This window comes from Rhipicephalus microplus, chromosome 3, assembly GCF_043290135.1.
Source record: "Rhipicephalus microplus isolate Deutch F79 chromosome 3, USDA_Rmic, whole genome shotgun sequence".
Lineage (NCBI taxonomy): Eukaryota > Metazoa > Arthropoda > Arachnida > Ixodida > Ixodidae > Rhipicephalus > Rhipicephalus microplus.
In genome coordinates this window covers 20,114,245-20,134,718 of record NC_134702.1, presented here as the reverse complement: position 1 = coordinate 20,134,718, position 20,474 = coordinate 20,114,245, and the positions used below count along the sequence as shown (strand labels likewise).

General features: G+C 49.7%; 2 protein-coding genes across 2 annotated transcripts; both read right to left on the bottom strand.

Annotated features, from left to right (window-relative positions):
- Positions 1–314: 314 nt before the first annotated feature.
- On the bottom strand, positions 315–4,541 carry LOC142803622 (uncharacterized). Its single transcript, XM_075889024.1, has one exon. It carries the CDS (start codon positions 3,749–3,751, stop codon positions 1,220–1,222), a length of 2,532 nt encoding a protein of 843 aa, XP_075745139.1. The 5' UTR covers positions 3,752–4,541; the 3' UTR covers positions 315–1,219.
- A 14,141-nt stretch (positions 4,542–18,682) lies between these two features.
- Positions 18,683–19,456, bottom strand: LOC119163541 (ubiquitin-conjugating enzyme E2 Z). Its single transcript, XM_075887672.1, has one exon. It carries the CDS (start codon positions 19,454–19,456, stop codon positions 18,683–18,685), a length of 774 nt encoding a protein of 257 aa, XP_075743787.1.
- Positions 19,457–20,474: the final 1,018 nt, after the last annotated feature.

Here is a 20,474-nt window from a genome sequence, read left to right as displayed (position 1 = left end):
TGCAAAAAAAAAAATCATTGCATGATGACAATGCTGTATAACGCCGCCATGGCGTACCATAACGTCGAAATTGGTGATGTCATTATGACGTCACTGTGATGCCGCGTGATGACGTCATTAGAAGACATCGTATCATGGTCAAAGAAGGGCCGATTACGGAGGCTTTCTGCATCTAACCTGATGACGTCATCTGAAGACATCGTACCTTGTGTTAGCGTCCTCTATCCCGCTTTTTGGTAAAATTTAGGGTGTCGCCGGTATGGCCGTAAAAAGATGAAAATTGATAGAAGACACAACACACGACTCACGCACTGTTAGGAAAATAGAAACAAAACAACGCTGCATTTAATTAAGAAAACTAGGTTACATATTACTCGCGCAACCGTTCAATTCCGCACATCGCACAACGCACAACCGCTCAAGTCGCTCGCAATTCGCAGACTCTTGTTCGCTCGCCGTTCTCGCTGCGTCTCTGGCTCTTCCCGCGCTTTCTCGCTCTCCTCTGTCGACCACAGATCCGAGTACACATACGCACACGCTGACACAAACGCGCACGCACCACACACACACACACACACACACACACACACACGTGCACAAATTGTTCCACGAAGTCAGTGGTAGAGGTCCGTCGCTTAGCCATTCGGGGAAACAGAGTCGAACGTCCCACAGGCCATGGATGCACAAAGGGACATGTTTCTCTCTTCTTGCACCCGAACTGGCAAGGTGCATTAAAGCGGGCCGCCGCCTTTGTGCTGACCCGGCGCCCGCAGGTCTGGGAGGCTCGCCGATCGCTGCTGCCCGTAAACAAGGAAGACGGCCCCCTCGAGTGACCAACGGACACTCGCACGGCACAACACACGCAAAAAGAAATAAATAAAACAAGACTTAGAAGATTTGAGGCAGTCGCGTACACTCGGCCGTCCTGACAGTCATTAACGTCCTCGTTAATGGAAAAAAAATCATAAACAAACCCACACGCCAATACACAAACAGAATTGTTTCCTTCGTCGAAGAAGACAAGAAAAAAAAACAACTGTTTCAGTACGCACAGTTCACTCGGTAAATCCCGGCACGCACTGAAGTTCTCAACAGACGCCAACGCAACTATGGCGCACTCGCATAGGGATGGGTCTTGGCGCAGCTACGGGCCGAACGTCTCAGTCGCTGCACCTCACATTCGGGGGCGTCCGACTCCTCCGCAGACTCTCCGTCGTCATTAAGGTGTGAATGCGTATTGGTCGTTGTCCAGCACTTCAAACTGCGACACGTGCGCAGTGGTCGCGAAGCGGCTCGCCCTTGTTTCGTCAAGGTCGGCAACTCGATACGTGTCAGCTGGCAACACTGCCGTGATTACAAGGGGGCCCCTATATTTTGGCTGGGCTTTGGCAGGCCTTCCCGTCTGTTCTGGAGCCCTCGTCATGAAGACCACGTCACCGACACCGTACAATTTAGCCGGGAAGTGGCGTTTGTCGTAAGCGACCTTCATCTTCTTCTGCTCGCTCACGAGGCGCTGCCGTACACGTTCGCGCAGCCCGCCAGGCTCCTCCCACTCTGACGCTTTAGATTCAACCAAGTGCTTCAGTGCCACGCTGTGAAATTCCGGTCGATAACCATGCAACATCTCGAAGGGAGTCTTCCCGGTCGTCTTGTTTACAGCCTTGTTCAAGCTGCACTCTGCATCACTGAGCTTTTCGTCCCAATCTCGCTGCTCTGTATCGACCATCGATGTAGTAGTGACTGGGCTCGCATACTGGGAATATGTCTCAGTTCCGATTCCCTCTCTTTTCCGCTCTCCAACGATGTCACGTATAGCCTCTCGCTTTGCTGCATTCGTGCGGTAGGGCCGAACAGCCACGGGGGCGCTACCAGGTATATCCTGCATGTCCATCGAAAGGGCAGATGTGCAGCCAAGTTCGCTGAGATTGGCGGCGAAACAATCCCGGTACTCATTTAGGAGGCACGCGAGCTCACGACGCTGCTCCTCTGTTACGGAGGGGCCCATTTTAATTTCCTCGCACCCGATCGGCCGTCGCGCCTCCGTAACCAGAATTTGTTCTGGCTTCGCCGTGCTGCACTTCTTTCTGCACTCATTTATTTCCTTCATCTCGCAACCCGGGATGTCCACCTCTGTCGCGTGGCCAAGTCTTTGTCCTTTACGTAGAACCACGTCATCATTTCCGCTCGTAAACACCGGCACAGTAACCTCTCCGTCCTCCATGTCAACAAGAATTTCGCACCCACAGTTGTTGAATAGCACTGCACCAGTGACGTTAGACTGCGATGACAGTCTCACCCAATTTATAACATTGGCCTGCAGTGGGGTCTCTTCAGCAGTTTTCAAACGTAATTTCGGACATGAAACGAAGGGTTCGAGATGTGAGAATGGGCACTCGTCTCTATGCCAGAATTGCAAGCTGCCGCCCAGCCTAGCGTAGGTCACATATGGCAGTTCGGTAAACGTGCGACCGACAAGCAAATCGACCGACTGGGCCTCGTCAGGTACAACAAGTATCTGTATATTCTTGCCAACGACGCCATCTATCAGCAAGTCGGCCCGGCACCTGCCAATCGCACGAGCAGCTGGAACTCCCTGGCTGCCGAAACCATACAGAGCTGTCGCATCTTCCAGCACTTCCGCTCCACACCGCACCGCCGCTGATTCGCGCAGTAAGCAACCGGAACTGCCTGTGTCTATCATGCCAATCAAAGTCTCATTGCCATTCCATTTAACGTGCTTCAAAAGCACGCCAGGGTCAATTTTCTCTCCAGACACAGCGTTCGTCTCATTTTTGGGGCCTTTTGCTTGGCAGTGTTTTTGGGTATGCCCAGTCCTCCCACATTTTAGACATTTTTCTATTCGTCTTTCCTCTGGGCAATCCCGCGAAATGTGTCCGAATTTAAGACAATTATAACATTTTCGCTCACCGTTCTGATTTGTGACGGCTGGCCGCTGGTCCCGCCCGTCGTACCCGGACGCACCCTGCAGCGGTGCCTTGGGTGCAGGTTGCATACGAGGTGCATCGCTTGTCGCTCTTCGCTCAGCCGTTGTCCCGAAGCGTTCCCGTCGCTCACGGTTGATCCTCTCAAATTCCTGAATGTCGTGCAACAGGTCATCCGCGTCTTCGTGCGACCTTCCAAGAAGCATTGTGCATAACTCCCGTGATCGCAGACCGGTCAGCACCTGCTCCCTCGTATCACAGAAATCTAAGTGCGCCTCTCTGCAAAGGCGCACCTTCTCGTGGAAGTACGCAGCCGTGTTCTCATTTCGCTGCTGCATTCGCTCTTGCATACGCCTCCATCGCTCCGCCGCCCGTGTCTGGCTGTAGAAAGTCCGCCCGAACATCCGCTCGAAATCGTCCCACGATGAAATTTCGGCAGCTCTCGAACGGTACCAGTCTTTTGCGGCGCCGACCAGGTGACACTTGGCAGTTTCGAGCAGGAATGGCGTTGGCCACCGGTGAAGCGTAGCCGTCTGGCGCAAACTTTCCATCCATTCCCGGGCTGCTGACGCGCAACCATCACCGGAAAAGTCTGCAATATTTCTGCTCAAATCGGGCATCACTTGAAACGTGTTGATGGCCGCCTGGTGTGGAGCCCCCGACGACTCCGGCTGAGGCAGCCGCCGCAGCAGGTCCGCCAACAAGCGGTCTTTCTCGCGCAAAGCGTCGAAAAGTTCCCGCTTGGTGAGCCCAGCACAGTCGTCGTCATCACGGTGACCACTCTCCCCCGGCGATGATCCGTCCAGCATGGCTGATGTTAGCTCTCTGGAAGTGCGCGCTCACTGGAAGTCCACCATTGCTTTGTTCTCGCTCCGACGCAATCGCACTCCTCACTAAGATTTTTCAAACTCGTTCCGAACGTTTTCTAAAATCGGTCAAATCCCACTTCTGATGAATGTTAGCGTCCTCTATCCCGCTTTTTGGTAAAATTTAGGGTGTCGCCGGTATGGCCGTAAAAAGATGAAAATTGATAGAAGACACAACACACGACTCACGCACTGTTAGGAAAATAGAAACAAAACAACGCTGCATTTAATTAAGAAAACTAGGTTACATATTACTCGCGCAACCGTTCAATTCCGCACATCGCACAACGCACAACCGCTCAAGTCGCTCGCAATTCGCAGACTCTTGTTCGCTCGCCGTTCTCGCTGCGTCTCTGGCTCTTCCCGCGCTTTCTCGCTCTCCTCTGTCGACCACAGATCCGAGTACACATACGCACACGCTGACACAAACGCGCACGCACCACACACACACACACACACACACACACACACGTGCACAAATTGTTCCACGAAGTCAGTGGTAGAGGTCCGTCGCTTAGCCATTCGGGGAAACAGAGTCGAACGTCCCACAGGCCATGGATGCACAAAGGGACATGTTTCTCTCTTCTTGCACCCGAACTGGCAAGGTGCATTAAAGCGGGCCGCCGCCTTTGTGCTGACCCGGCGCCCGCAGGTCTGGGAGGCTCGCCGATCGCTGCTGCCCGTAAACAAGGAAGACGGCCCCCTCGAGTGACCAACGGACACTCGCACGGCACAACACACGCAAAAAGAAATAAATAAAACAAAACTTAGAAGATTTGAGGCAGTCGCGTACACTTGGTCAAACAAAGGCCGATCGGGGAGGATTTCTGCTCCTAACGTGATGATGTCATCAGAAAGCATCTTACCTTGGTCGAACAAGGGCAGATCACGGAGGCATCCTGCAACTCACGTGATGGCATCATTTGAAGACATCGTACCTTGGTCAAAAAAGAGCCGATCATGGAGGCTGTGTTAGGTGCAGAAAAGCCACGTTACGTGCAGAAAGCTTTCGGAGCGCGGCGGAGCAGGAACAATTGATACATCGACTGAGAAAGAAAATAAGATGAATTTCGCCTCACAGTTGTCTCAGATGAATGCATATGGGACCCTGTAAGTATTATTTTCGTCCAACCGAAAAAAAAAAAGGAGCTCCGCTTGTGCGCTAGAAAAATAGAATTCTCTGCTACAGTTTTTATTCGCATGCAAAAATATGAAATCAAAGTGGAGATAAAAGCGTAGTATTTATTATTAGTGAATTATGATTTCTCTAAGCGGGCTGAATATTTTGCGTCGACGGAGCCAGCATGGTCTCAGGAGCAACTGCATAGTGCGATATTCGAGGCCGCTGTTCTCATAAAATAAACTTTGAGCGCCAAGAATCTTCTCTCCACGCTGGTGACTGTATAACGTTCAGGCCCACTTGCGTCAGTAAAGGCAGCTCGTGACGATGCCGCCTTTCGCAGAATTTGAACACATCTTCGCTTCGCAACTTCCTCGCCTGAAATACCACATTGTCTTCCGATGTACACATTAACGCTCACGTCGCTGATTAGTTTCGGTTTGCCAACTTTCCCCTGCACCGAGAACCAACCAAAAAAAGAATGGTGACAGGGCTTGACTGAGCGATACATGTCACTGTTCAGAAGAATAATCTGGTTGATTCGGGGTTGATTCTCAGCGCATACGTGAAAGGAACTCTCTCTGAAAGCGACAATTGGACGATCGGCCACTCTCTGTGCAGATGCTACTGGGACACCGTCCTCGCCTTTCGTCGGCTCAAAAAGCAGTTATATAAAGCTGTCTTGTGCCTTTTGAGGACTACAGGCCTACGTGACCACCTTTAACTTTTGTGTAGTGCCCCCGCTGCATACGCGTCAGCCTATTGACTGACAATCCTTTTTCTCTCTCCCTTTCTCTTCTCTTTCCTCTCTCACTCATCTCTATGCCCCCTTCCCATTCCCGCAGCGTAGGGTAGCAAACCGGGCATGTGCCTGGTTAACCTCCCTGCCTTCTCTCTTGTTGTTCATCTCTCCCCTTTCTGAAAGCGAGCTTTCGCACCTCTCATACATGTGCGAGCACGTCGTCATTGGCGTAAGCCTTCCATCGCTGCTGTTCTTCTCGCAGTCACCATTGTCTTTCCTGCTCTCTCGTTGTATACATACCAGGGTTCTTCGGCTCGCCGTCGTCACTTCGCAACCGTTTGTTGGGATAACTGTTGCCCTCTACAAATTTAGTGGACCAGTAGGGGCTACACAAGTTCTCTGCCACATATCAGTTCATGACTATGATAGCGCTCACGGTACGCCACACAGCGACACTGCGTTAGTATACCGATTTTCCACATTCTATATTCCCTCTTTACCTTTCTTATATTGTGTATAAGACAGTATACGCTTGTGCCCACTCGTAAGTGTGCTGCTATCACAATAGGCACCATCGTATGGGGTTATACTCTCACGATGCCGCTTTTTCGGGAAATCTGGGCAGCTGGACGACCGATGAGCGAAGTCGGCTCGTCGTATTCTGCAACCGAACGCGAGAACTGGCGTTTTAATGAAGCCGGTACTTAAGTGCCGAGACTTATTTGATCGTCTGCAACATACTGCCAGCTATCTTGCATTACCACGGTTACACGTGCCCGTCCGGCTAATCGTGGCATGAAGCGCAAACCTTCTTAAAACGGTCCACGTGACCGATGCCACCGCGGACTGTTCTGCCTCCGTGATCAGCCGACATTTCATCATCCCACGTCCGCGCTCGGCCCATTTTGTACTAACGGCGTTATCTCCACGGCCTTTCGGCAGCAGTGACAAGGCAACCATGGGCGTCGGCATGGGTGTTCAACATACTACCTCCCATATGCGATCACCCTATAATATTGTTGCGGGTTCGCGGCTATGCAGCTATGCGGGCGGTGCGAAGAAGAAGACGACGACGTTTTTGGGGCTGTTCGAAAATACACAACGGCTGCCATCTTGACTGCTGGAGTACTTTTCTACTCTAAAGTAGTAAATACATTCGCAACATTTTGGTGGTGGCGCTGGGTACGACGCAAGACGGAACTTCGAAGCGGACGTGTTCTCGACTGCCCGACCATGGCAACAGAAACCAATTCTGCCGCTCCTGTTTCAGCCGCGACTCCGGCGCAGCCTGTACAGCCGGTCGTATTGACGCAACCGCGCGACCCTGGCAACTTCTGCGGCACCGACCATGTTGACGTTGACGACTGGATTCCGAAGTTCGAGCGGTTTGCAGCAGTGTACCGGTGGGACCCTACGATGATGCTCGCCAACGTTGGCTTCTATCTCTGCGGAACAGCTGGCGCGTGGTTCGAGGCTCATGAAGCGGACATAACCAGCTGGGATACTTGCAAACAGAAGCTTCGTGACCTGTTTGGTAAGGCCGTCGGACGCCAGCGGGCCGCTTCTAAAGAACTCTCTGGTCGGGCACAAACTACGACCGAATCATATGTCACCTACATCCTTGACGTTCTCGCCCTTTGCCATCGTGCCGACCCCAACATGTCCGAGGAAGACAAAGTAAGCCATTTACTTAAAGGCATTGCAGATGATGCTTTTAACATACTGGTTTCCAAAGACTGTTCCACCATTGATGACATCATCAAAGAGTGCCGCCGATTCGAAGAGCTGAAGAGTCGCCGGGTCGCCAAGAATTTCTTGCGTCTTCCGAACACGGCCGCTACGTCATCTTGCGAGGACCTTCAGCCGCCATGCAGTCAACCACATAACAACGAGAGTGTGGTTCGCATCGTTCGTAGAGAAATCGAGGCCGCGTCTCCGTCTTTTCTGACCCGCCCATCTGATGATCGACCAACGATCTCGTTGATCCAACAGGTCGTGAGAGAGGAGCTGGCAAACGTTGGGCTGCAGCCTGTATGTTCGTTGACGGAACCTCGGGTCAGTACCATAGCGCCTTCTCCTGCACCAGAAAGATTCCGCCGCTATCGTGATCCTGCTCAGTGGAGGACACAGGACGACAAGCCTATATGTTTTCATTGTCATGGTGTAGGACACATCTCCCGCTACTGTCGTTTCCGCACGTATCCACCTCGGTCGTTTCCTGGCTATCGACGTGACGACAACCACCGGCCCCTGCAGTACAGCGCTCGTGACGATGGACCGTACAATGGCACTCCTGCGACGCCAGTCCGCCGGTCCAGCCGTTCGCCGTCCCCGCATGACCGTCGCTCCAGGTCACCTCAGCACCGCCGCTATTCGTCGCCCCACCCTAGTGGACGCCCTTCTTCGGAAAACTGAGCAATGCAGCTCCCGGAGGTGACGCTGCATTGGACTCCCGACCTGAAAACCCTCTGCTGACCTTGACTACGGACAAAAACCTGCTTGATGTAGAAGTGGATGGCCTTCCTGTTACTGCCCTTATTGACACCGGCGCACATATTTCAATTCTGAGCTCTGACCTCCGTGCACGATTAAACAAGGTCCTTACGCCGCCAGAGTCCCTATTTGTACGTGTCGCTAGTGGAGCGACCCCGGCTGTGCTCGGAATGTGCACCGCGCGTGTGAGATTCGCCGACCGCCAGACGTCCGTTCTATTCCATGTTCTCGCTCACTGTCCACATGACGTCATCCTTGGACTCGATTTTTTGTCCGACCACTCCGCTGTAATTGACTGCTCAGCCGGCGTCGTGCAACTTGACTTGCCTGCGGCCACCGAAGAGTCGAAGATGGTACAGAACAAGCTTTCGTGCGCTGAGTTTGTTCGCCTCCCACCCCAAGCCCTAACTTGTGTCACAGTTGAACCATATCCCAGTGTTCCGGATGGGGATTACGTGGTCTTTCCCTCTCCTGGTGTTTTACTGGCCCGCAACGTTTCCTCCCCGTACACCATATTAACTGTCACAGCGAACAAGACGTGCCTTCCTCTTCTGAACTTCGGACTCAGCCCTCAAATCCTACCACAAGGCATTGTTCTCGCCACTCTTTCACCGTCACACGAGTGCCAGATCTCATCAGTGTCACGTGAACTGGCCACAGTCGCCTCGCCGAACCCGCATAGCACCGACGCAGCCAACTCTACACGGCTCAACAATGTAACTAAGATGATTGCCTCAGACCTGTTGCCGTCTCAGGTCAAAGACCTCACTGATCTTCTCACGAGCTATTCGGACATATTTGACTTTGACGGTAGGCCCATAGGTCAAACATCGCAAGTCAAACATCGCATTAATACCGGTGATGCAGCTCCAATTCACAGGCGTCCCTATCGAGTGTCACCATCAGAGCGCCAAGTTATCCAACAGGAGGTGAATAAGATGCTCACAAAAGGCATCATAGAGCCCTCATCGAGTCCGTGGGCGTCCCCTGTAGTCTTAGTTAAAAAGAAGGACAATACCTGGCGTTTCTGCGTGGACTATCGGCATTTAAACAAGGTCACCAAAAGGGATGTCTACCCGTTACCTCGTATTGATGATGCCCTGGACTGCCTTCATGGCGCAACCTATTTTTCTTCGATAGACTTACGCTCCGGTTACTGGCAGATCGCCGTGGACGACCTCGACCGGGAGAAGACCGCCTTTGTAACGCCCGACGGTCTCTACCAATTCAAGGTAATGCCGTTTGGCTTGTGCAATGCGCCGGCAACGTTCGAGCGGATGATGGACACGCTTTTGCGCAGCTTTAAATGGTCTATCTGCCTGTGTTATCTGGACGACGTGATTGTGTTTGCCCCAACCTTTAAGTCTCACCTCGAGCGCCTTTCCTCAATTCTTTCAGTATTTCGAGAGGCTGGGCTCCAACTTAATTCTTCGAAATGCCATTTTGGGCATCGCCAAGTTACTATTCTAGGGCATCTCGTTGACTCCTCCGGCATCCGCCCCGATCCCGACAAAGTCCGAGCTGTCCTGGATTTTCCTGTACCGACTTGTGTCAAGGACGTTCGAAGTTTTGTGGGCCTATGCTCATATTTCCGACGATTTGTCAGAAACTTCGCAGAGATCGCACGCCCCCTCACTGATCTTTTGAAGAAAGATGTACCATTTGAATGGGGTCCTGATCAAGGCACGGCCTTTTCCCAGCTCATAACACTTCTGACCACGCCACCGATTCTCGCCCACTTCGACCCGTCTGCTCCAACCGAGGTCCGCACTGATGCTAGTGGCTACGGTATTGGCGCGGTTTTAGCCCAGCGTCAATCCGGTCACGATCGAGTTCTTGCGTATGCCAGCCGGCTCCTTTCTCCTGCCGAACGCAATTACTCTATTACGGAACGCGAGTGCCTGGCGCTTGTATGGGCAGTTGGTAAATTCCGCCCCTATTTATATGGCCGGCCTTTCACAGTTACCACTGACCATCACGCTCTATGCTGGCTTTCAGCCCTCAAAGATCCAACGGGGCGCCTTGCTCGTTGGGCTCTGCGCCTCCAGGAATTCACATACACAGTGGTTTACAAGTCTGGCCGTTTACACCAAGACGCCGACTGCCTCTCCCGGTACCCCGTTGACGCTCCAGATCTAGTAACCGACGACGCGTCCATCTGTATTTCCTCGCTCTCTGCTTTCGGCAACATGGGATGTGAGCAACGGCGTGACGCGTCCCTACGCGAGCTAATCGACCGCCTGAACACAGGCTGTACAGACAGTTCGCTTCGCATGTTCGTTGTCATAGACGGCATTTTATACCGCCGCAACATGCACCATGTGGGAAACGAACTACTACTCGTAATACCCACTCATTTGCACTCGACCGTACTTCAGCAACTACATGATGTACCAACGGCTGGCCACCTTGGTGTTGCCAGAACGTACGACCGTGTCCGCCGACGCTTTTTCTGGCCCGGCCTCTACCGTTCTGTACAACGTTATGTTAGGTCTTGTGAGTCGTGCCAACGCCGCAAAAGGCCAGCGGTACACCCCGCCGGGCTCCTTCAACCGATCGACGTACCTGCCGAGCCTTTCTATCGTGTCGGCCTCGACCTGCTGGGCCCTTTCCCTCTTTCTACCGACGGTAACAGGTGGGTCGCCGTCGCCATAGATTACTCGACCCGTTTCGCAATTACGAGACCTCTTCCAAGCAGCTGCGCTACAGATGTCGCCGACTTTTTGATTCAAGACGTCATCTTACATCATGGTGCTCCTCGTCAACTGGTCACCGATCGCGGTCGCTACTTTTTATCTAAGGTAATTGACGATCTACTTCGTTCTTGTGCAACCAAGCACAAGCTTACGACGGCCTACCATCCTCAAACAAACGGCCTCACAGAACGTCTGAATCGCACACTCACTGACATGCTCGCCATGTACGTGTCGACGGATCATCGTGACTGGGACATTGCGCTACCCTTTGTCACTTTCGCTTACAATAGCTCACGCCACGACACTGCTGGATATTCTCCCTTTTACCTTTTGTATGGAAGACACCCGACATTGCCGTTCGACACGCTTGTACCCAACCCTGCCGACCTGTCCACAGCATATGCTCGCCGCACTATTAGCACCGCGGAGAAAGCCCGTCAGATTGCCCACCAGCGCCTTTCGGACTCGCAGCTCCGTCAGAAACGTACCTATGACAGCCACCATCGGGACATCCACTTTAGTCCAGGTGACCTCGTTCTTCTGTGGACTCCGTCGCGACATGTTGGTCTGGCTGAAAAGCTTCTACCCAAGTATTCCGGACCTTATCGGGTGCTACGGCAGGTAACTGATGTTACCTATGAAATAGCACCTCTAAACCCTTCGATACCTTCCACATCTTCCGACATCGTCCACGTCGCTCGCCTCAAGCCGTACATCTCGTCCAACACCTGCTAACAAGCGCCGGGTCGGCGCTTTTCGCCGCCGGAGGTCGATGTTGCGGGTTCGCGGCTATGCAGCTATGCGGGCGGTGCGAAGAAGAAGACGACGACGTTTTTGGGGCTGTTCGAAAATACACAACGGCTGCCATCTTGACTGCTGGAGTACTTTTCTACTCTAAAGTAGTAAATACATTCGCAACAATATCATATGGTGAGCGAGGATGTGCGTATAGCATATGAGGGTAAGTATGTGCAACATGCCCCCCACCCCATGCACCACCCTTGATATTTAAAAAAAAATTTAAAAAAGACAAAGCTACACCAGCACTTGTCCGATCTCCCTAGCAACCCCCTTTCCCCCCTCCCCGTCTTTGAAGCAATGGAACACGGGTGTGTTCTTATTACCTCCCCAAGAAATAATACCGCCGACGCCCGCGGTCACGTCTGCCTAACAGAAGTAAAAAAAACTGCACTGCTTTAGTGACATGGTAGCTTAAAGTATGTTACAAAGCAAGTATTAGTCCTTCTAGTAGAACATTTTGCCAAAATCGTGCTTTCAGCATGTCAGGATAAGTTTGGTGAATGCCCAGTCATTTTTTTTTTCGCATTTAGATGGAGGTGGTAATGCTAAAGGTGCGTGTAATTTGATTTAGGTGCACGTTAAAGAACCACGAGTGGTAAAAATCTATCCACTACTGCAGCCCTCTTAATCATATCGCGATTTCGGTAGGCCAAACTTCAATAATCATTATTATTAATTTTTCTAGCAGATTTTAAGTATCGATATACTTAGGATGTTGCCGCGGTGATCAAACTTCTACAAAGCAGTTATGACGCACATTGCTCCTTGGCTTCACTTTCTCGCAGAAGTATACATGTTCCCTATGGTAACATTGAATTAGCTACCGTAATGTATTTTAGAAAATAACCGAAATTATCGCCGTTACTCTTTCTCTCTGCCTTGTTCGCCCACTTACGTTATACGCGTGTACAGTCTCAGAAACGGCAGCGACTCCAATACGACAGCTTTTCTTTTCAATAGAAAATGGTTCGCCAAAACAGAAACACCTGGTATATCCGAATGTTTCCTATATATTACTTCACATAAAAAATAGCGCCAATAACGAGGGACAAAAGAAAGACGGAGACAGACAGTGCCACTGTCTGTCTCCTTCTTTCTCTTGTCCCTCCTTATTGGCGCTGTTTTTTATGTGAATTATGTCGTACCAACTCGCCCAAGCAACCACGTTAGCTACTATATATTACATCCAGTGCGTAGGCTACTGCGTAATACCCCCCAGTGATGCGTCATCGTGCGCGGTAGTCCTGCCTTGCGCCTCGCTCTGCAGATGTGAATGTGCTTTGTTCTTCCCCACGAGGACATCCTACACACGTACGGTGTCCTTCGCCTTGGATGACGCATTCACGCGCACATCTGAGTAACCGAGTCGATAAAGGCCTTCGAAATGCGAGTATAACTTGCGTAAGAGGAAAGTGGGAGAATGCTTTGACACAGCCAATTGAATCAAACGAACAATTTATTTAGAGAAAGCGTAGAGGGTTTTAATTGTCGTCTTGAGCTGTACCTTGTGTATTAACTGTGTCGTAAATTGAAATGAAGCAGGAGAAAAGTTGACTTTTGCGTCTGTGAAATCTGAACCCACAACTGCAGAGGCGTAGCCAGAATTTTTTTTTTTTCGAGGGGTGTGGTGATAGAGGAGGGAGGGGGGCACAACTTTGACCTTAAGTAGGGGTCGGGCAGATAGATGTGCTGGAGCGTTATTTGTTGCTCTGTATACCAGGAAAAAAAGAAAGATTAAAGGGGGGGGGGGGGGTACGGGCCCTGTGTGCCGTTTACAGGCTATGCTCATTTCCCTTCTCACCGAAGGTACTGTAACCACTAAATGTCTTCTTTCTCGTTTACATCATGTAAAAAAACGGGAAATATGAAATAAAAAAAATGTACAGGAACATTTAGTAGGCGTATTATGAGAGAGTGCGTATGCGATAATTCAGATTCCGTCACTTATGCTAACATGTTTCAAACCTAGCCGACACAAACCATTATTTAGCCAATACTACAAGTCATTTAGCCAACACCATCTGACACTAGCCCTCATACGGCCAGCATAATCTGGAATTTAAGTACTTGCTGTGTCAACTGTATAATAATATGGTATTTTCTATATGCCAGTGCAATTCTTTGTAACCAGTGTTGCACTTCGCGCGTGCGTGCGTGCGTGCGTGCGTGCGTGCGTGCGTGTGTGTGTGTGTGTGTGTGTGTGTGTGTGTGTGTGTGTGTGTGTGTGTGTGTGTGTGTGTGTGTGTGTGTGTGTGTGTGTGTGTGTGTGTGTGTGCTTCAGAAGCGCACCGCAAGGGTATGAAGAGTCGAGGCTGCATGTGAAGAAAAAAAAAGAATAAATCATGCCATTCGGGTTTGGAAACTTCTCTCAGATCACATCTAAATCAACGAAGGGAAACTATCCGCGAAGTACATATATACAGAAAACAGGAAGTCGGTGTCTTTTTTAGTTCCCATTTGTTCGTTCAGGGCACGCTTCAAATCTTTTCCCCCTGTTTATTTATTACAAAGATGCACGCAGCCGCTGACAAGGCGGTCTATATATAAGTAACTCAGGGGAATCCCCCCTCCCTTTTTTGTTCGATCTCTTCAAGGCTTGCAAATTAGATTAAACTTATTACATTCCCTCAGGACCTTGCAGGTTTACGTGTGAAATGGAGGGGGGGGGGGGGGGGTCCTTGAATGGATAGAACATTTAGCTTTATCTTGTTCCTATATTTGCGTCAAAGGGTCTGTTGACTCGGGTAAGTCGATAGGAACACTTGTTATTAAGCAATGGCGCCATTTGGACTGCTGATCTTCCCTTCAGGGCTACTTTCGACTATCTATTGACGCAAGGGTACGGGGTTGGCAGGAAACCTGGTCAACACGATGCCCAACATAACGTGAGTTGCGTACTTTGCGAGGGAACCTTGAAACTTCTACAGCAGCTCCTCGAGACGTCGTAGATACATCTGCTGAGGCCCAGCCAGTTGTTTTATCATTAAAAATTAACTTGTGTTCAAAGGGAGCTACATATTTGTGATTAGGAGTTTTATGCGACTGATTCATTCTCTGTAGCCGGAGATGCGAGGCAATGTGTTTGAAATTAGCGACATCACAAAGGAATTTGGGTGGTGCAATTTCGCGCCAAATACACGTATTAGCTCTTTGTGCACTCACTCGTCTTCTATTAGCGAACCTCTGATGGCAACATAAGCAAAATTGTTCGCAAAGAATAGTTTAGCAGCATAAACTTGATACCCATATCTATCTATCTATCTATCTATCTATCTATCTATCTATCTATCTATCTATCTATCTATCTATCTATCTATCTATCTATCTATCTATCTATCTATCTATCTGTCTGTCTGTCTGTCTGTCTGTCTGTCTGTCTGTCTGTCTATCTATCTATCTATCTATCTATCTATCTATCTATCTATCTATCTATCTATCTATCTATCTATCTATCTATCTATCTGTCTGTCTGTCTGTCTGTCTGTCTGTCTGTCTGTCTGTCTGTCTGTCTGTCTGTCTGTCTGTCTGTCTGTATGTCTATCTATCTATCTATCTATCTATCTATCTATCTATCTATCTGTCTGTCTGTCTGTCTGTCTGTCTGTCTGTCTGTCTGTCTGTCTGTCTATCTATCTATCTATCTATCTATCTATCTATCTATCTATCTATCTATCTATCTGTCTATCTGTCTATCTGTCTGTCTATCTATCTATCTATCTATCTATCTATCTATCTATCTATCTATCTATCTATCTGTCTATCTATCTATCTATCTATCTATCTATCTATCTATCTATCTATCTATCTATCTATCTATCTATCTGTCTGTCTGTCTGTCTGTCTGTCTGTCTGTCTGTCTGTCTGTCTGTCTGTCTGTCTGTCTGTCTGTCTGTCTGTCTGTCTATCTATCTATCTATCTATCTATCTATCTATCTATCTATCTATCTATCTATCTATCTATCTATCTATCTATCTATCTATCTATCTATCTATCTATCTATCTATCTATCTATCTATCTATCTATCTGTCTGTCTGTCTGTCTGTCTGTCTGTCTGTCTGTCTGTCTGTCTATCTATCTATCTATCTATCTATCTATCTATCTATCTATCTATCTGTCTATCTGTCTATCTGTCTATCTGTCTGTCTGTCTGTCTGTCTGTCTGTCTGTCTGTCTGTCTGTCTGTCTGTCTGTCTATCTATCTATCTATCTATCTATCTATCTATCTATCTATCTATCTATCTATCTATCTATCTATCTATCTGTCTGTCTGTCTGTCTGTCTGTCTGTCTGTCTGTCTGTCTGTCTGTCTGTCATCTATCTATCTATCTATCTATCTATCTATCTATCTATCTATCTACATGGTGGTTCCTTTAATCTATATTGATTGATTGAAATAACTTCAATGATGTCCTGCGGGACGCGCCCTGTGTCAATTTTAGCCCCTTATGACCTGCAGGAACCTTATCTGTTCACAGCGCATAGGAATAATCCACTGATTTCTTTACCAATGTCCTTCCTGCACTGTCTGTGAGCCAACTTATTACTGGCGACAAATAAAAGACGTCTCGTAGCTCGCGATCATCATCAGTGCCACGCGCACGCTCTCGGCTGAACAGCATCCGAGCCATTTCGCTCTGCCAGGTTCAAAGTTGCAGTCACGAATGAAGCAAGGACATTAAGCTTTCTTCATAATTTTATAAAGACATTGTCCTCATTGCTAAAAAATGTATGATCCACGCGCAATAAAAACCACGTGGACGCTGTAAGAAAACTTGGGGAAGGACTCTGCGCTGTCGAGCGCTATACTTTCTTGGAGTATATGCGACGGCGGCTGGATGTATGGGTGGATTGATATGGCTGTACCCTTTAGATGGGGCGGCGGCTAACGCCACCTAGCCGTAATACTTAGTGAACGAAGAACTAGATTGATTTTTTTTCTTTTAATTGTGAAGTTGAGGTTTCTTAAAATAGTTGAAGTTTCTTTAAATAGTGAATACCGTACTTTGCAGTGAAGAGTTTAATTTTCTTTCGTGCCTTGACTTTAGCCACCAGTTAAACCTCCTTCTAGTTAATTCTACTCACATAAAGTCAATTATGCCCTCCCTGTCCGTAAACCTCAGTGCTTTGAAAAACTATGCGCCCTCATCCTGAACTATAAGGTGAAGCCCTTTACAGAACATTATCAAGTGTTCGGCAGTTTCCTCCTCCTCTCCACACGCACTGCATACGGAGTCTACCCTTTCGTAATTGGCCCGATAAGTCTTGGTTCGCGATAATCCCGTCCTTGCCTCAAACAGTAGAGAACTACCCCGCGAATCGTCATAGATCCTTTCCTTTGCAATTTTCTGCTTGAAAGTTCGATAGATCTCTAGTGCATGTCGGTCTGCGTTTCCTTCGCCTTCTTCTTAATCGATAGTCCCTTTTGGTTTGGCCCCCTGCTGTTTTCTAAGCATTTACCCGCCAATTTTCTCGTTCGCTTCCTCCATTTTGAATCGACATTCCTCATGTACAACTAGCTGAAAGCCTTCCTAGCCCAGCGCTCCTCCCCCATTTCTCTCAAACATTTCTCAAACTTTATCTTGCTGCTAGCTTCCCTGCCCTCGATTGATGTCCGTCCCATATCACCTTGTACTCCCTGATTTGGTGTATTCCCGTGAGCTCCTAAAGCAAGCCTACCTATTCCACGTTGCTTAATTTCTAATCTTGCTTGAACTTCTGATCTAATGCACAAGACGGCATCGCCGAACGTCAAACCAAGAACCATGAATCTTTTCCATGCAGCGCCCTAGCGTTACTCTATATACTACCTTTATAGGTAGCTAAAGGTAGCATATACAGTGACTCTACAGCGCCCCTTGCAGCAGCGCCACCAGCGGCGGCGGCACGCAGAGGGACCCTCTGTGGCAAGGGAAACGTGCGGCACTCCGCACACCTCCCCCTTCTAGCCACCCTACACCTGAGCAACAACAGAGATAGTATATAGCGCTCGCAAGGCGGTGCGTGCGCAACGGCTAGCGCGCTACGTACGTTACAGCTGAGGCTCCTTCCTACAGAATTAGTTTAGCGTTCGCGACAACGGACACATGGACTGCACCTAAGCGTCAACACCTTCGTCTTGGGGTGCTACTTAGTGCCACCTAGTGATTAGGCAATAAACTACAATAGCCAACCATAGTTGACACGAGTCAAGACATGATACATGAAACTGCGGACATACCGGGCGTTGAAAGACATCCCCGTCAGCTGCTGTATTTTCACGGCGATAAGTGTCCACTGCACGGGGTCCGCGAACGGATTTAAGCTCCTCGCGTAAGCAAGAAGCTCCAAATCAAGAGCATTCGTGAAATGCACGCGGGAGTTACTCGCAGCCATGACCGAACTTCTGCTTGTGATGCTGTTGGTCGCGGCCATCTTGGTTTTCGTGCTCTCACCAGGGGGAGATCTCGTGAGAACCTCTGCTAAGGTACCCAACGGCTGTAGCGTGCGCAACGTAAGAGCCGAGATCTAGTGAACGCATCCCTCGCGAGCGCAAACGCACGCATCTTTCTTACGTAGAGTGCCACGGCCGCCTGGATCGGTCAGCGCGCGCCTTATCCAGGCGGCCGTGACAGCATATACGCAGCCGTGCTCCCTCTCGGGCGATGCGTGCACTAGGCCGTGGCGCGCGCTAAACGAAAACTAGTGTTCCCCCGATGTGCAACATCTCGATGCGTCGAATCATGATGATGTACTACGTTATCAGCCAGTCTTCGTCCGACTACTGTTTCATACCTGTGCACATTATTTCATACTGACATATCGAAATGGAGGAGAATGGATACTGGAGATGCTGTAGAACTGCTTTAATTATTCTGCCGATAGATGGGGACCGTCAGACCAATGACGTCTTTTCGTAATTTTGTTTCTTGAGAGCCCTTCAGAAGGCCCACCTTTGCCTTGGCTTCTCTTCAGCGCCTCGCCACACTAAGTTACTACGGGGCAATGAACGCAGTGCTTGTGTGTCGCCGAGTCATGCTTGGTTCATGAGGTGGCCGCGCCATTGTTGGCCCCGTTACGCTCGTCGACCCTCTCTTTGAGCTTCTGCAATCTCGTCAATAACGTCTGGTACTTGTTCTCGGCGCCGAACCAAGCCAGAATCCCACCCTGGTTTTCGGCCAGCTCTTCCTTGGCGGTGGCCTCGTTGCTCGCGTAGTCTTCGGCGAACTTGGCGAGCAGCTGGTCTCGCAGGACGGCCGGGAAAGGGCAGTTGTCTTCGAGGCACGATTCGATTGTTCCACAAACGGCCACCCTGAGGGTCTCGTATCGCAGACTCCTCCGGCTAGCCGGACCCCAGTAGCCGAACATGACGTGCTCGAGAGCCGCGTCGACGCAGTTGATGGCGTCGTCCAGCATCGACTGGATGGACAGGGCTACCGACGACAGGTTGTGCGCGGGCGTCCAGGGCTGCCCGATCATCGTGCCCAGGAGGCTCAGGCAGATCTGGCCATTGCGGGAGATGTGTGGGCTGAACGTCACGCGCCCGCCGTCGGTCGTCATGAAGCGAACTTGAGGCGGCGACATTGGATAGTCGTTCGTGCACTTCATGAGAAGGTGGAAGAAGCCGCCCTGGTACGACGTGCCTGCGGCGCCCATAACGACGGCGTGCACTGTTGTCACGTTGTCCTCCTCGGGCGCCATGAACACGCCAGGAGGAGGGTCGGCGTGATGATCGGCGAGGTCGCGCGTCACTCTTTCCAGGCACTTTCGGCTGGGCGTATTCCTGGAGTACAGCGACTCAGTCCACGATTTCTGCATCACGTCTTAGCGCAAGCCTCTAGTTGCCCGCCGGGCAAGGAGATGACGTGGCCGCTGATGAGCCGGACAGGGCGAAAATGGCTCGGATTGTGTTCGTTCTTGTTCTTCTTCTTGTTGCCCTTCACTTGTGGCTCATGCCCACTGTGGGGGATCAGCCAATAATTGAGTGGTCTTATAAAGTATTATTCTATTTTAGAGTAAAGGAACTTACAAATTGAAAACGTTACAAATTTTAGAATGAAACTTTGATGATCACTTATGTGTACTTACTATAAAGTTTTTGTATTAGTTATAGATAATAACCTAGATCAAAACCTAGCTTCAAAAAAGAAAAAAAGGTAGAAGTTATGCGTATGTCGACACAGAATAATAATATTAGTTTGTTAGTCTTTTCGTTTCATTCAGACAATTCCGCACTGCCTCGCAAACTTTCGCACTGGCAAACCCAGAAATAGAGGCTCCAAAGGACAGAATCATGGGCATGGATGAACTCATTCCACTAGCACGTAAAGGATTTGCTAACTTGGATCTACGAGCTGTAGTAAATCGTCTACATGTCAAAAAGTAATGATCCATAATGTCTGGCTCGCCACAGAAAGCGCATATTGGATAAAGAGCCTGACCAGACCTGTGTTGGTAGAAACTTAGTTCGGGCACTCTACAGCACAGCCTCGTAATTGCGTCTTCTAGTTTACGTGTGTCACAAAAGAATCGGTGCCAGGGATACGATAAGTGCGATACTCAGTCGAATTTGTGAGTGATGTACCTGTGGAGCTTTCTAAAATGGTACGCATGTGAAATCGTGCAGCCGTTACATAATCTGATGGTGGAAAACACGGTGAAATCGGCCCACTTATTGCTTACTTCGCTAAAGAATCGGCCATTTCGTTTAAGAGCAACCCTTTATGGCCCGACGCCCGAACTAATCTAACTTTTCTGAAATGGGGGGGGGGGGGGGGGCATTAATGCACGAAACTCATTTATTATGTGCGATTGAACGCCGTCGGAAAGTGCAGCG